Below are 18,241 nucleotides of genomic sequence, written 5' to 3'. Positions count from 1 at the left end.
GTGGTCGAAAAGCGGGCGTTGCCACAAGCTGTGGTATAGGCTGGCAGCTGTAGCTCTGATTTGACCCCTACCCTGGGAACTTACATATGCCACAGGTGTATCCCTAAAAAGAAAAAAAATCTGAGGTAGTAAGAGATGGGAAGGGAGTTATGGGAGAGGGCAAACTGTCACTAGCTCTCTGTAGGAAATTGGGGAAAGACCACATTATGATGAAAAGTCATGAGCGGAGCTTCAAGAAGACTGCTCAGACTGTGTGATGTGTAGTATGTATCTGCTGCAGTTTGGCCAGTGTGGACTGCTAATGCCTAGAAACTGGCTGGCGAGATGTTCAGACATGGTTCAAAGGAGAGGCTGGTACCGTGCCGAAGTTGATTTGCACTCTGGCAATTTATGTGGTGCAAAAAATGCATGAGTGTTTCCTGCTAACTAGTTGTTGGCCAGTGCAAGAGAAAGCTGATGTGGCGTGGGTTTAGATGCTTTCTCAGAGGGTTGCCTGGAGCAGAAAAGAGGCCTCAAATGGCTGGAGGCACCGGTGGACATTCCAGGTTGATGAAGGAAATAAAACAGCCAATAAGAACATAGATGCCTTTCTTCATGTGAAAGACCTGCAGGGGAGAAAGTCTGAAAGGGACCAGAAAATTTCATTCTAGCAGGGGGAGAAGTAGCCCACTGAGTGGGCTGAGAGGGATGATGATTGGGAGACAGAAATTAAACTGCCTCACGATTGCATCCCACCAGTCTTTCTGGTTCCTACCAGGTGAGTACAGCCTTAAGAGGCATGGTAGCTATGTTCTTTACATGCATACAGCTTCTCAACCACAGAAACTGAACTCTATGTCAACAGATGTATTTCCTGGAACTATTCTAGGAAAATCAAGTTTATTCAATGAACCGCCAACTGCCAAGTGTTGCAATACCACTTTAGATGCATAGTAACATGTAAGGCATTCTGCCTCTGCTATCTACCCATTAGTATTTACTCTCCATTTAGACTCAATCCCAAAAGCCAGGCTCCTAGAGGGCTTCGACATTTTTTAAGTTTATTTAAACAGTTTATTTCATGTTACCTTCTTAGAGAAAATAAAATAAGCATAATTCACAGAGTTCTGCCTTCCAAAAACACTTTGAAAAGGGGAGTTAGCCTATGGGTATCTCTGAAAACTTTAATAGCCACCTAAAATGTAAAATTAGTATCATAAATGCAGCTTTGTAAAACTTAATTTCAAATGATGCGGGGGGTGGGGGGTGGGGAGAATATACATTTCATCAACACCTTCCAGAAAAACTACATGGAAAGAAGCACAAGGAAATCAGCTCCTGAATCCATGAAACCATCTAGATGGGCCCACTGAGAGTATGTCATGATTCTACTTTCTTTTTATGAGGCAAATGTATCTGAAATGCACGACCTGCTTATTATATATTTGGATCATTATATGTTAGCCCTTCCCATTCATTAGACACACTGCAGACACTGCTTTCCCGGCTTTACAAAATAAATGCTTATCAACTGCTTTTAGGATCATTTTCTGAACTTTGTTCAATGAAATCATTAAAAAATGATCCACGTGAAAAATCTTCATTTGTAAATCGTTAGAGAAACTATTATAAAGATAATGGAGTTTCTCATCTATAAACTGCACATAGAGAATGAAGAATTACAACCAGCCTTTGCGTCCTCTGTTCCATTCTTCCATTATCATTATCAGAGAAAAAAAAAGCAAAAACAAACAAAAAAACTAAACAGCTTTTCCAGCTCAATTAACACTGGAATTCCTTACGAGGGCAAGCAGGATGAGTGGAGTTGGTTCACTTTCCACTGTCATGTTTCTCTGATGGACTATGGATAATCACCATGCTTTCATTTTATTCTACTCCATATTTGCCCTCCACCATTGTCCTTTTTCTTAAAGCTATCAGTTCAGTATTACTTTCCTCTATACTTTTTCTACCAATAGTCAGCAGAACAGCCAAAAAGACTTTCTTGATTTGGCAAAAATCCAAGCATTGTCTTCACAGTTTAGACTTGGGTAGGAACTTAACACTGAACAAATGATTCAGGATTTCGAAGAATTCGTGTCCATGCTTACGTTCAGACAGTTATATAATGAAGATCTCCAGATGGAGTAATGACAGAAAATTTATTATGAGCATTTATGCTTCCAAAAGGCTTCATACTCTGGTTCACATAAAATTTGACATCAAAATATCAATATAATTTTACATGCTTTAAGAGCCATGCTGGACAATTCTGTTCACCTCTTTTCAATCTAAGTAAATTTTCAACCCCAAACAACTAACATGTTTGACTCTTCACTATTTTAGGCTGTTTCTAAAAACTCAAATGATTCCCATAAAGGGGGAAAAAATGGTGAGTACACATTTGAATGAATTGCTGACTCTGAAAAGGTAATTCCAAAAACAGTTTCCGCATATGGTTTGAGGAGTTGCAATATTGTAGGAAAACTATATAACCTTCCATGGTAACTGCACTAAATGACAATATTCATTTTGTACGTTGACATTTAAGAATGTTGGTTCAGTCATTTGGAGCTGATTTATATGTACTGCAAACAGACAGGAATAATCTTCTCTCCAAGAGTGGATTAGTATATTTAAAATATCAAAATCAATCAAACAGAGAAATAGCCCCAAACTCTGCATTACATACACCCAAACAATACTTAAGACTCCTTTCCCTTGGCTTTTAAGATGATTTAAAAGCAACTTACCTCAACTCTTCCTCTGGAGAGGAAAATGACCTACCTAGCCAAATTTCCTGAAGGGCTTGTTTTCCTCTTAATCTATAACTTCTACTCTAAAACTTTTAGTTCTAGATTTCTTATAACTCCTCAGAAAATTCTCCATGGTAACTAATAATCTTTCCAAGTGCAACTCAAGTAAGCCACAGTGCACAGGCTTATGAGCCAGACTGGCTGAGGTCAGCTGTGTTTTTGTTTTTTTTGTTTTTTTGTTTTTTCTTTTTACCATCATGCCTATGGCATATGGAAATTCCCAGGCTAGGGGTTGAATTGCAGCTGCAAGTGCGACCTACACCACACCCACAGCAACACCAAATACAAGCTGCCTCTGCTACCTAAACCTCAGCTCAGAGCAATGCCCGATCCTTAACCCACTGAGCAAAGCCAGGGATTGAACCCACAAGCTCATGGAGACAATGTTGCGTCCTTAACCCACTGAGCCACAATGGGAACTCCTGGGTTCAGTTTTTGATTGCAGTTACAAAATGTCTGATCTCGGGCAAGCTCTTTGACCTTTCTTTGCCTCTATTTATTCCTCTACAAAATGGTACTCACTATAGGAGTTTTCTCATAAGGTTGCTGTAAATTAAGAAAGTGTCCAGCATACTGCCTGGCCCAGTCTAAGTATCCAGTTCATGTCACCTGTTATTACAGCAAAGGGAAACTTTGTGAATCTTTCTTTCTTTTTCTTTCTTTCTTTTTTTTATGTCTGCACTTGTGACATAAGGGCTAGGGACTGAAGTGAATTAGAGCTACAGCTGAGGCCTTTGCCACTACCATGGCAACACTGGATCTGAGCCACATCCACGACCTACACCAAAGCTTGCAGCAATGCCAGATCCTTAACCCACTAAGAGAGGCCAGAGATCAAACCTGCATCCTCAGGAAAACTATGTTGGGTTCCTAACCTGCTGAACCATAATGGGAACTCACTCATTCTTTCTTGATCCCTTGAAGAGGCTAAAGATTCCCAGGCTATTTCTTAAAGTCCTTGCTTTCCATTTCCCTGACTCAGTGTTCTCCTGATTCTCTTGCTTCTCTTCATGTTTTCTCAGTGTCTATCTTTTGTTTTCTTCTCCCTTGAGCCTGTTCATCATTAACACCTCCCCATCTGCAAGTTCAGGTCTATTCATCATTCTTCCCTCTTTTTTCATTACCTTGAGAAGTCTCATCTGATCACATGATTCACTGTGTTTAATATAAGAACCTTTAGCAGGATTTTAAATAGTCTGCATTCTGAGGTAAGATGGCAAGAGAAAGTATGATTCCACATAGGCTTGTTGGCAGTAACTATGGTAATACACAACTAGCTTATGTTGTCACTGCCAAAACAGGCACTGACCTCATTTCAATATTCTAATAACAAGTGCTAACATACCGTACCATTGAGCTTAGGCAATGATAAGTTTTATTGGTTGCTCAAGACCCAAGAAGAGAGAAGGCAAAAATGGGAGGGGGGAGTAATCGAGAAAACCATAAATGTAAATTTACAGAAAAAATATGTAAGAGGAAGAACAATGAAAGAAACTTGGGGTATGGAAGAAAACACAAAGAGAGGCAATCTTTGATACACAGTGGAGAAGGGAGTGCAAACTTGTGTGCCCACAGGGGCTAAAGCATAAGCTAAGTGAATAATGTGAGCAGGTGTATAACAATAGGGAGTGGTGGGGACAGTGGCAAACTACAACTAAAGGCATTCACCTTCAGTTTTTTAAAAGTAAACAATACAGGCCAAACAAGTCACAGGCCTATATTTTTCTTCCTCTGAATGTAAAGAGACAGGCAAGAGTATCATTATCACCCACTCAATGAGGCTGACTAGCCAAAAAAATTTTTTTAAACATATTTATTTCCCTGGCTAAAAGCTACAAGAGAGACAAATTTGCTTCAGAGCCTGATTGCATTTGCTGAATGAATGTTATGATTCATAATTCAAGCACAGATCCACTGTCTCCATCACAAACCAACGCTCTGTTCATGAATTATTAAGATTCACTTATTGGCTTAAAGAGATCCAAATCCTGCCAGTGTCACCTCCCCAAAGGATATTTTACACTTCTGCTGGCTCTCTGGGGTAGCTGCAGATCTAAAAGTTCCAAAGTCTCCCAGGGACAGAGATATTTATCCTGAGAAATACTTATTACTGACATTTGAAATGTCCCCTTCCATGTACATTACATCATGACAGGAAGTTCTTTGTTTACCGCCATCTGGTAAAGGTCAAAACATACCTTCTTTTCTGCATCCTTGCAAACTGAAAATTGACAATCTTGTGATTCTAAATAATCATATTTTTGATAGATGAGGCCAGACTCAATTAGGCATCTACACTGCAAGCTCTGCTTAATATGAAATCAATGAAAAATATCCAGGACTGTGTGCAAGTAGATTAAAAGTAATTACTTTCATGAGATACTTGTCCATTATCTGATAATCATATCTCCAGGTTTTCCAGTGCTTGAAAATATGTTCAGTTCAACACTTTTGGCCATATCCTATGCATCAGGCATTGAGCTTGGTGGGAATTTATAAGATGATGAGACTATGGCTGCTGCTGAAGAGCTCATACTTTAATGGGGGAGATGGATATGGAAACCGACTATTTCAACATAATGTAGTAAGTGCTACCAAAAGAGGTGTGGAGACAGTGCTCAGGGAGAATGCAGAAGACCTAGTATTCCTATCAGAAGGAAAGGAAATTAGCAAAGACTTCCTGGAAATTCATTTTTAGAAATAAAAATCTACGTTCCAATTAAAACATAATGCAACCAGCCTAGGTAAACAACAAGGATATCAACCCTCCATCGGAAGTGACACTGAATACTTCCCCACACTTCAGGATGGATTTGTCCTGACTCTGTTCTACATTTTTATTCATCACTCTTGAAATCACAAGCATTTGAGTAGAATATACTGCGTCTAAATCTTTAAAGAGGTAAAGAGATCTCTTCCATAAAAGCAGAAAACATGAAGACTATAAATGGAAATACAGTTCTGGAATCAAAGAAATACATCTTTCCCATGTGGTGAGGAAAACTACACTCATGTTTTCCTTCTCCTATTGAAGATATGGGACTATATCCATGGGTATCATAGGCAAATGTTAACAATTAAGGCAAGCCTGCTTCCTCCCCAACCCCAGTCTCCACAACCACAAATGCCTGATAATCTATCATTTATGGATGAATTTTATCTAATCACAATTATGAAGATTCTATGGGGCCAAAAAATATTTACACCTTAGTGCAAATTTCAAGACAGTCTTATCATGGAGGAGAGCAGTTAAAGACACTCCGAAACTTAGAGAAACCCCTGCGTAATATGCCAGTTTTGATTAGTAGTTTCATATCATTCTTAATTTTGGTTAAGAATGGTGAAAAAAACATTCACATAATTTCTTAATCTTGGTCAAATATCAAGTTTTTGAAAAAATAACTGTGGAACAGTAAATATCATGCCCTCTTTATTTTAGACTATCTTATCAATATCTGAACTATGGGAATCAAAATGCTTTGTGGCAAATGATTAACCCCTTTCTTAGAGGTAAAATGCGCTGTAACTTCATTCTATTAGTGATTTTTCTAAAACAAATTAAATCTACTGTTATCATTTGAGGAATTATTTTCTTCAAGTGACACCACTGCTCAAGTTATATGCTAACAATCTTAATTATAAACAATTTAAACCATGTATCATCTTCACTGAGTAAATAATGAGGCCAAAAAAGTAGTCTTTATTACTCTTGATACCATTAGATATACATTACCTTCAAGACAACAAAAATACATCAAGTTGTAAAGAGAAACAGTTTTAAAGACAAACTCCAAAGTGATGCCAAGAACAATTGTAAAGGCCAAGAGAACATGACCTGAAGCATCACACATCAGTAGCATGCAGTGGCCTTGTAAACAGAGATACAATATAATTTATTCTGTAATAACAGTTACTTGCTAAAATATGTATTGCTTTCAACAAAGAACTGAATTTAGATGAACTTGTAAAAAACAGAAACAGAAAACAATTTCTCACATGCTGCTCTCTGATCTTTGTTTTTAAATAACATATTCAACATTTGGTACTGAGGTTTTACTTTCCATCTTAGACTAAAATGATCATTATGCAACTTTAGATAAAGTGGTGATTGCAATTGAAAAAGTTCATGAGTATTTTTCAATGAGTATTTTTTTCAGAGTAGTTTCACAGTTTCATATGAAATGAACCTCCTAAACCTTCACTATAAAAGTGGGAACGATGATATCGTGCCTATGAACGTAGAGACAAGACCATAAATAAAGCAAAGATTGGGGATGCACATATTAATAATATTGCACATCTACATACATCTCCATATCATATTTGCATATAGGTAGGCAAATCAGGTAGAAATATCTGTTAAGAGCAACAGTATGCATTAGACTTGAAAACAGAAAACCCACATTCAAATTAAAACTGCTTATTATGTGTGTTACCTTAGGCAGGTCCCCTGATCTCCCTGAGCCTTGATCTTCTCATATGAAAAACATGAGGATGAGTGTACACATGTCTGTGGACTGCACTGAGGACTGAATAAACCACATGTGTGAAAGCACAGTTTCTCAGCTATCAATTATCTAGTGATCTTTGAATGTTAAGCTTGTATGTTGCCACAGCCAATAGGTCCTATAGACCTTTAAGTGTGTGTAATTTTTGTTTCCTTCTGAATTTCCCCCTTTCCATACAGATGTTTTGTTTGGAGCCACTTCCCTAATTTACTAGGATAATAACAAGCTCATTCCTTACTCCCTGGAAAATTGTCCTCCTTTTATCTTGATGCCAACTGGTACTGCTGCAAAGGCTCGCTATTGAGTCCTGAAGTCTGCTGGCAAGAATTACTGAATAACATGCATAGACTTAGGGCCATTGCCTTGTCATCCTAGGAACCTTCCCAAGGACAATTCAGAAATCTCCTCAAAGCTCAGCAAAGTTCACAAAGCAGCCGCGAGAACCCAATGCAGGTTTAATCAATGATAGCTTTAGCCACCAGAACACCTTTAGAAAGATACATTTTAAAAAATTACCTCTTTCACACTGAGGTCCAGTGAAGCCGTAAGTGCATGCACATCGATTTGGTGCCACACACCTGCCTCCGTTGAGACAGCCACTTTCACAGACAGCTGTAAAATAAAGACAGAGAAGCTGAGAGCCTGCGAGGTCTTACCTGAGAGTATACGCTAATAAAGTAATACTATCCCCTGAAAGGACAACAATTTTTTTAAAAAATCTAAACAATGACCCTGGTATTTGTTTTAAAAAGCTGAACAGTGCCAGCTCCCCGGATGTTTCTCAGTCAACTCAGGTAAAACTACCTGGAAGAGGTGAGTGTGCACCCATGTTAATGCTGAAACCTTCATTCCAGGAAGCATCTGAGCAATGCTTTCAGTTCTGCATCGAATATGGTGGTTTAATAAGAGAACCCCCTGATGAGAACTGCATTTTAGCAAGCTGACTCTTTTGCTTATGATTTCAATTTAATTTCCAGGAGTCTCTCATGAGGGAACACACTGGCCCCACTACTGTCATCCTTACAGAAAGGAAGCATGTTCAATCACACACTGAAGTGCAAATGACAAAGCAGGAATACGCATTCAATAATGTATGCACTATAATGATGACCCAATTCAGGGTTTTAACAGGAAATCTGTGGGCGATATTGGTAAGATAAGTCCAGAGATCATTGAGGGAAGGCATTCTACTTATCAAGAAGGGCATTAAAATAAGATCTGAAGGCTCATGCCCTAAACAACTTTTCTCTGTACAACTTACTGCAGCTCAGTCATGCATAGCCTCTTTCTGGGCATCTTTGTCCACTGGCAGTAGGGCATCCCTGCCAAATATGCCAGTCCCACCCACTCTTCAAAGCCCAGCTGAAATCTCACTCCTCCATGAGGCTTCCCTAACACCTTCATTTAGATTAATTCCTCCTTCATATATTTCCCACACATACTTCCTATACTCCTGTGGCAGTCACAGTGTTGAACCACTCAGATCTCCCTCCAAAAAAACCTACTATAAGGAGCTTAGCTGGCCAACAGCCTCCAGCTGCTGTACCTCCAGACCTGCTACAATGTTCACGCCAAGGACACACTCTCCTGGCTGCAACCATACATGGTGGGGTACTGGAGACTGGATATTTCTGCTTATAATGAAACGGTTCTGATGGGCAACCTTTGTTCTGGGCTCCCCGTCAGCCTGGACCAGGCTTTCCTGGAATTGCACCATAGTCTGAGGCTCCTTCTCCACCACTGTAATGGTCTCTCCATCCCTCTCTCCTTGCACAGGGGTCTGACCTGCATTATGATCTGAAGGTTCTCTCCTCCAACTCCTGCTTTCTCTCCCCTTTATTCTTCATAGGCTCTTCCCCCAATAAATCTCTTGTGCATCTAATTCTATCTTGGCGTCTTTAGGAATCAGAGCACCCGAGCCGATACAACCCTTTACAGCCAAAAACTATGACAGTAGTCCATCTTTCATGACAAAATTAGAGAGGTTTATTTTATTCATGGTTCCAATTTGTCTCTCAATTTATAACCAGGGGAGAATGAAGAGGATTTAAGCAGAAGAGAAATTTGGAGACTGCCTAGGCCAACCATCCCATTGTACAGGTTAGGAAACCAAAATCTAGGAAAAGTTTTTAAGTCTATAGATATTATCTGAATGCCTGCTGTGCACTGAGCGTTTGCCTCACCTCCCTCTTGGAGAATCAAGGGGAAGCAGGAAGATGCACAGTGGCTCCTCCTGACTCCCGTTCTGAAAATGCCTTGGAATCCATCCCCAACCCACCTCTGGCCATAGCCTTAGTACTAGTCTTCCTGTGAACCAGTTCTTCTCCCTCAAGTTCAACCTCTGAGCTGTGGCTGCAGTGACTTTTCTCATTTAAAACAGCTGTAAGTGAAGTGCATAAAGCCAGTACTTCATAGCATTAAACGTACGGGCCATGAAGTTAGATTGCTCAGGTACAAATCCCAACCCTGCCGATGACTCCCTGCACAGCCTTAACTGAGATACTGAAGTCCCTGTGCCCAAGTTTCCTCAACTCAAAAAAGAGAATAAAGTCCTCTAACTCAAGGGCTGTTCTTATGTTAAATAAATTAATCCATGTAAAGAGTCTGAATGAATGCCCAGCATAAAGTAAACAGAGTAAATAGCTCCACAGATAAATGTTCTTGGCTGTTGTTACCTTACTCCCCTTCCCTGGTGAAAATGATATGCATAAAGGCACTCCAGACCTGGCCCATGACTTCCATTTTGACCTTATCTCCCTTCTTGTCACTTCCCTCAGCACTTAATTCCTAGCGACACCAAAGCACCTACTACACCCAACATCCTATGCAATGTCCTGTTCCAGTGCTTTGGCCAACATTGTGCTGGCCACCTAGAAGGCCCATCTCCCATTTTCTGACAAGTGAATTCCTCTCCAGTCCTTAATACTTGGCTGAAGGGTCTCCTACCCTGGAGAGGCTGGCCTAACTCTCATTTCCTTCTTGCTGCTGCTATGGGCTGTAAAAATTCAATCATCATTCTTACCACACGCAGTGTGCAGATAGTTAGGAGGGCATTACATGAACTTTGGTTTATTTATAATAGCGTTATTCATCATAGCAAATACATATATAATGCCAAAGTCAGAAATAACATGAATAAATGCTCATCACTAACCATTCACTAAATAAAGAGTAAAACATATATAATGGATCATGATGCAACTGATAAAATGCATTTTTAAGTGTTTAATAACATGGAACATATTTCTAATAAAATATTAAGTGAAAAATTATATGAAAAGTTATGCATACAATGCGATCTCATGTACCAAATATGCATTAAAAAGACTAGAAAGTAATATCTGGAATTGTGGGACTGTGGATAATTTTGTTTTTTTATACTTTTAAACATTGCCAAATTTTCTGCAGGGTATATATATATATATATACATATATATATATATATACACATATTTATTTATCTTGGTGTAATAACAAATGAACTCTTTTAAAGGAATTTTATCTCTACAAAGCACAGGGACAGATACAGAGTACACACACACACAAAACAGTGGCTATGAATGAACCAACACACTGAGCAATGTGGTTAAGCATTGGGGGCTTGGGGGGCGGAGTTTTGGTGTGTGTGTGTGTGTGTGTGTGTGTGTGTGTGTGTTTAGGGCCACACCTGTGGCATATGGAAGTTCCCAGGCTAGGGAGCAAATCAGAACTGCAGCTGCCAGCCAATGCCACAGCCTCAGCAATGTGGGTTCCGAGGCATATCTGTGCCCTACACCACAGCTCACCGCAATGCCAGCTACTTAACTCACTGAGTGAGGTCAGGGATGGAACCTGCATCCTCCTGGATACTAGTCAGGTTTGTTACTGCTGAGCCTCAATGGGAACTCTGAATGTGGTAAGTACTGTAATAGCAGAATCTAGACTGGAAAGCTAGAGAGATGCAGTCACCATTAATCAAGAAAAAGGACATGTCTGAGGAAAAAGATGAGGCTGCATTTTGAAATACTTTATTGGAGAGGCTTCTTGAAAATCCAGGCAGAGATGTTCAGCAATCAAAGGAAGGCGTACATCTGGAGTGAACAAGAATTCTGCCCTTGGTTGGTGACTGTAAATCAGAGATGAGGCCAGAAAGGTGGGGGAAGGTCAATGAAAGAAAAATGAAGGAACTCATTTCCAAGGTTCCAATCAGAAATTTGGTGCTAGATGTGTTGGGCAAGTGGTCTGTTCATCTGTAAGAGTCACTGGACATGTGTACAAATGCCATGTGCCAGGTAATCAAGGAAAATGCACCAGCACTTATCTCTGTATTCTCTGTGTCGGTATAGGTTAAATGTAGAATACTTAGAAGAATGGCTTACTTACGTTGTCCACAGTGCGTTCCTATGTATCCTTTCTGGCACAGACAGTGGTCATCACTGCAGCTGCCTCCATTCATACAGCGGATGTTACAGTGTTGGACTTGAAAAGGAAAAGGGAAAAAAAGACTTCTATTTTTTATTTTTGCAATTTAAGTACATGGACTGCAACAGTTCACAGGAGTTGATTTGCAGTGATTTAAAGAAAAAATCAAATGATTCATGGATTCGTATATTTACGCATAAACAAGCTGACAATACTAAACGTGTTTTTGTGTGCAATTTTACAGTGCAATGTAATTGTTTCTTGGATATTTACTTTCATAGTGCTCCATGTCTTTCCTAATTTAGCAGAACTCACCACTCAAGGTCATTTCTTTATACCAACCAGAAAATGGTGTCTTGAGTAACTGAACAAGACAAGATTACAATGGCAATAAATTTTCCTGTCAAAAGACTGAGAGTCCAGGTAGGTGGGCAGGAAAACAGGGTGACAAATTCCAAGGAACTGTATTAAGGGAAATTATGGAGGCAGAAAAAAGCAGGAAAAAAGACATTTAGTAACAAGACTGATTGATAAGGAAGACAGCTGGACTAGGTGCAGAAAGAGCTGCTTGTTGACACTGTAACATTAAACTGACTAAGACCCCCAGTGTTTGAAATGCACTCTTTATCACACTGCCACCTACAGAAGTGTGAAAGCTTCAGTGTCTAGGGCAGGAAGAACACAGGGTTGGCTGACTTGGACTGAGATGATGAGATGCTTTAATGAGCTGGAATGAGAGATACCTGGGAGGAAGAATGCCAGCAATCTGTGCTCTGGTTACTCCAGGGCTCCAGCTGCCTCTATTTGGGCACTCTAGTAACACTTTCAAAATGCCAGGCTGTTCCTAGGTCCTTGAGAAACAATCAACTACCTTACTGGGAAAACACTAAAGGCTTGATGGAGTTAATCATTAGTCATTGTTGACACATCCCTACATGAGAAGCCAGAATTGGGCATGGAAATTTGGCTTACTCTATCCGGTCCTCTAAGCTGTGGGAGTAATTTCCTAGAGAAAAAGTTCAACAATTTCATGTGAAAGAAGGGAAGCCCTTCTTCTGTGTAAGACAGAAATCAGCTGCTTACGCTTGCTCTTCTGTGCATCCTTCCTGGAGCACAGGGAACAAATCTTTTCCCAGGAGCAGAGAGGAAACTTCTCCCTGCAGACACCTTCTTTAGTAACCCTAGTCAGGATGCTCAGTGCGGTAACCCAAAGAGGCTGCTGGCTTCAGGCCAAAGGTCCATTTTCATAAGGCGCTGCATAAGTCTCAGGATAACAACAGGGAAAGAAGGTGCCAGGACCCAGTAATTACTAAGCCCTCACAGAGTACTAAAGGGTTAAGTAGAAAGTGAGGTACCTTTTCAAGAATATATATCACATACTTCCTGAAACACCATCAGAGGAAACCTATCTCTACTGTATTAAGAACCCTCTCCACCTTGGCATTCAAAGCCCTCCATAGGATGGTCCCACAGGCCTTTCAGGTCTCCTCTGCCTACTCCTAATACATCTCCCGACTCAGTCTCCACTATTATCAGTCACTTATTCACTTAACAAATATTTCTGAGTGCCTCCTAAGTGCCATAACAAATGCCAGGTACTCTGTTCTGGTGTCTTCATGCAATCTGCTCTTTAGCCTCTCAAGCCTCAACATACAACATACACAGTTCTCACCAAATAATGAAATCCCACCTATGCCCAAACCCACTGCAAGTATCTCTTCTTTCCTTTGAACTTTTCTGGTTTCTATTCCCTCCTCCCTCTCCCACTAGATAGGAGCCCTCTTTCTTCTGACTTCAGAGTACTTTATGTTTCTCTTTGGAAATTTGTATTAAATAATCCACCTATTTTTTGGTCCTCTCTCCTACCCCCAGCCCATTTGTGTAAAAGCATCATGAGAGTGGGGAGTAGGAACCATCATGGTTAGTAATTATATCCCCATAAGTGCTCAGGGCATCCCTTGCCTGTTTGTGGGTATCATATAAAACTCTTCCAAATTAATTTGTTTACTTAACTCATGCTCCATGAGAATGACATCAAAAGCTATTCTCGAAAATTGAGACTATGAGGTTGCCCATTGTGCCCTAAGCACTTGTAGAGCAATAAGTAGGTTGCTAAAAATATTTCTATTGGAGGTCCCGCGGTGGTGCAACAGGATCAGTGGCATCTCTGGAATGCTGGGACACAGGTTCAAACCTGGCCTGGCACAATGGGTTAAGGTTCCGGCTTTGCTGCAGCTACAGTGTAGGTGGCAACTGCAGCTTGGGAACTCCATATACCATGAGGAAGCCAAAAAGAAAAAAAAAATTATCTTCTATTCCCCACATATGAAAGCAGAAATAACTTTTGCTGGAGCATTGTTATAGAAATCAACCAACCCAGGAAACTGATTAAAACAACCTGTTATTTTAGGCTCCTACAATTCTATTAAAACATTTCAGCCAAGAGGTCTTTTAACTAAAAAACTATTTATAAGTACACAAAAGAAATGATTTGGGGAAAAATTTGGAAAATATTCTAAGTAGGTCAGGAAAAGGTGTAAAGCTGCTTTAAAATATTAAGTTAAACTTAGCCTCATCCTATCTTAGCAAAACAGTGAGGATTGGGGAAAGCACAGGAAATGATGTCATCCGTCAAGCAGCATAGGAACTCAATCTACAAATTGATTTCAATTAAAGTGGTTCATGCCAAGAGCTAATTTCCATTCCCACATGAGCAACAAAGCCATTTAACTACTTTGAGATAAAAAAGCTAACAGTAGTTTAAATAGTGGCTTTACATTATTTGTTCAATTTGAAACATAGAATGAACTCTTCTTTCTGGGAAGAATGATAAGACTGCATTTAAATGTAATATAATAAAACCCTCCCTGATAGCTTTATACTTATTTCTACCCATTCTTTCAGGTGAAATTTTTCCAGCTTAAAATATTCTTTAAAAAAATAACACAATTATATTTTAATATACAACCAAAATATAAAACACCATAGTAAACTGATGACATAAATACATGGTATTTTATTTGCAATGCATTCTTAGTCATAAATGAGTTCTTAGAAATCAGTAACACAGACAGTGATATTCCAAGGGAAATGGAAAAAAGGAGGAAAATGAAATAATACAAGTGACCAGTAAAGATTAAACATACATGAAGATGACAGAGTTGAACAATAATAGAGATGAGCAATTTCTCTGTAATCTCATATTGTCAAAGATTAAAAATGTAATATTTGTACAGTTTTAGGAAACAGACTTTCATAGACAAACACTGGAGGACAAGACTGATGTGGACCCATGTATACAGTTGGGGGAAATCTGTAGATTGCATCAAAATATAAATTTTGAATATCCTTACTACTAGCAGTTCCACTTCATAGGAATTATTCCAATAAATTATTTGGACAAATTACAATAATTTATAAATAAATCATATTTACTGAAAAGAAAAAATTGTGGCTAGTATATGGACCCCAAAAATGACTTACATATTAATTTATCATTACACATTATAGGATTTGTAGAATTAGGAATATAAAAGGCAAAGTAAAAACATATAGAACTACCATATGACCCAGCAATCCCACTCTTGGGCATATGTCTGGACAAAACTTTCCTTGAAAAAGACACATGCACCTGCATGTTCATTTCAGCACTATTCACAATAGCCAAGACATGGAAACAACCCAAATGTCCATCAACAGATGACTGGATTAGGAAGATGTGGTATATAATCACAACGGAATACTACTCAGCCGTAAAAAAGAACAAAATAATGCCATCTGCAGCAACATGGATGCAACTAGAGACTCTCATACTGAGTGAAGTAAGTCAGAATTCTTTTTTTTTTTTTGTCTTTTTGCCTTTTCTAGGGCTGCTCCCATGGCATATGGAGGTTCCCAGGCTAGGGGTATAATTGGAGCTATAGATGCCGGCCTACACCACAGCCACAGCAATGTGGGATTCGAGCCTCGTCTGCACCTACACCACAGCTCACAGCAATGCCAGATCCTTAACCCCCTGAGCAAGGCCAGGAACCAAACCCGTAACCTCATGGTTCCTAGTTGGATTCTTTAACCACTCTGCCACAACGGGAACTCCTGCAGTAAGTCAGAAAGAGAAAGGCAAATACCATATGATATCACTTATATCTGGAATCTAATATATGGAACAAATGAACCTACCTACAGAAAAGAAACAAACTCATGGACATAGAGTACAGACTTGTGGTTGCCAAGGGGGAGGGGGAGGGAATGGGATGGACTGGGAGTTTGAGGTTAGTAGATGCAAACTATTGCATTTGGAGTGGATAAGCAATGAGATCCTGCTATATAGCACAGGGAACTATATCTAGTCACTTGTGATGGAACTTGATGGAGGATAATGTAAGAAAAACAAAACAAAACAAAATACATGTATATATAACTGGGTCACTTTACTGTATAGCAGAATATGACAGAATATTGTAAATCAACTATAATTTGAAAAAAAAAGAAAGAAAATTGCTCTGTTAAATAAACTTACCAAAGCATTAAAAATGTTTAAAATAAATAAATTAATTAAAAAAAACATACTTCACAAGCTCCCATGGCCTTTGAAATCTTGAAAAAGATTTTTTTTTTTATTCCAACTGAAACTAAAATATTCTTTCTCCTTTAAAAAGTAAAACCAGGAGTTCCCGTCGTGGCGCAGTGGTTAATGAATCCGACTAGGAACCATGAGGTTGCAGGTTCGATCCCTGCCCTTGCTCAGTGGGTTAAGGGTCCGGCGTTGCCGTGAGCTGTGGTTTAGGTCGCAGATGCGGCTCGGATCCTGTGCTGCAATGGCTCTGGCATAGGCCGGTGGCTACAGCTCAGATTAGACCCCTAGCCTGGGAACCTCCATATGCCTCAGGAACGGCCCAAGAAATGACAAAAAGACAAAAAAAAAAAAAAAAAACCCGTAAAACCAATTCAGATGGGCTTGTGAAACAGTAAGGCATGGTTACTCCAGTGATCTAAATAAACCAACGAGCCATGAATCTTCAGGCCAGAGGAGCGAGCTCATCAGCAGATAACAGGATCTTAGTCACCTGCTTTGCCACAAACACATTTACCAAATTTACATTCTTTGTGAATCTTAGATCTTCAGGGGGAAAAGTATTTTCTTAAAGATAGGAACAATTACTCAGGATCTCTGTGGGGAAACAAAGGGACTAGATATGTGTCTTCACTACACAAAAAGAACAGTTTAGAGGGAATATATATATATATAATATATATATATAATATATATATATATTAATTGAGTCCTGTCATAGATGAATATTCTAAATTTAATGTGAGCAAGAATTCCAGAAGTCTGGCATTTAGGAGACAAACCTCTATGTGTCTAGAAAAGCCAGCTAAGAAATAAGGGTTCCACTCAAACTCCTAGGATGCTCTAAATACTTCAAGTTAGAATATATTCATAAACTCAATCTGTGTTAAGATTTTACCAGAAACTGAAAATACTAGGGAGTTTAAGTGTCAGTGTACAGGACACATGCAGTCAGCCCCAAGGAGAACAGATAGCCTCAAAGGGTTTCAAGTAAGACTCAACATCTAGGACTAACAAAGACTACCATTAACCTCTACCCACAAAGAGTTTCAAACAAATTTTATGCTCATTCTAGAAGATATCAGCCAGTCATTTCAGTCATTCAACAAATACTGATTGAATGCCTTCCATTTGCCAGGCATCAGAAAGAGTAGAAGAAAGGTTCTTTAGATTACAACCCAGCACAAACTAAATCTTAAAATAAGCAACCGGAAGAGACCAATGTGAGCACATCACTGGAATAACAGAGATGCAAGGCTGGCACTTAAGTCTACATACATCAGGTATGATTTTCTTTGGGATACATTAGGTTGGGAATGATTCTAAAAATTTCCATTATCTTGGCAGTCACAAGGGGCAGAAAGAATACTGGGAGCAATTTGCAAATAAGTATCTGTATGGCAACATGTGATTTTAATTGAGGCACTAGGAAAAGTACAAGACAAATTAAATAGCTCGACTAACTTCTGGACTCTACATCTGAGACAACAGTCTATAGAAGTAGTCAGAGTCACTGCAGGACGAAAATGATTTTCACTGGGAGAGAGAACAGTAATGACATTTTCCTAGGTGTATCAATAGCCTATGGTGCATAGACACACCATTTAGAAGAGCAACTTCACTACAGGATCACAAAAAAACACCTAACAGAGCTGCAAAAAGTTCAGAAAAGATAAACTATATGATAGCAATGATGAAGGCACCTCCATAGATGGCAACCTAACTAGAAAGCAAAGAACTCAACCGTTTCTAGGGACAAGTCTGAGAAGATTCCACACACAGTCCTCTTCCTCTTGTCCACATAAATCCCACACCTCCCTGGAAAACTTCTCAGACTAGCTACACTACCACTTTCCCATCTTCTGAGTGTCCTTATACTTTCAGCATGTGTTTGCACCATCCTCACTCAAACTCACTAACACAATGCTCTATAATTATTCTGGCCTTCTGACATCCTTAGAGCT

At 39.3% G+C, this 18,241-nt stretch overlaps 1 protein-coding gene across 1 annotated transcript in view; it reads right to left on the bottom strand.

Annotated features, from left to right (window-relative positions):
- FBN1 (fibrillin 1) overlaps positions 1–18,241 on the bottom strand; it is a 258,301-nt gene that overhangs the window by 193,903 nt on the left and 46,157 nt on the right. Inside the window, exons 5-6 of the mRNA XM_047766424.1 lie at positions 11,666–11,761; positions 7,820–7,915 (exon numbers count right to left, since the gene is read on the bottom strand). Of these exons, the coding sequence (XP_047622380.1) occupies positions 7,820–7,915; positions 11,666–11,761 (192 nt within the window). The remainder of the gene's footprint in view (positions 1–7,819; positions 7,916–11,665; positions 11,762–18,241) is intronic.

This window comes from Phacochoerus africanus, chromosome 2 (genome assembly GCF_016906955.1).
Source record: "Phacochoerus africanus isolate WHEZ1 chromosome 2, ROS_Pafr_v1, whole genome shotgun sequence".
Lineage (NCBI taxonomy): Eukaryota > Metazoa > Chordata > Mammalia > Artiodactyla > Suidae > Phacochoerus > Phacochoerus africanus.
Note: the sequence above shows the minus strand (reverse complement) of the source record. Positions and strands in the feature narration are given on the sequence as shown.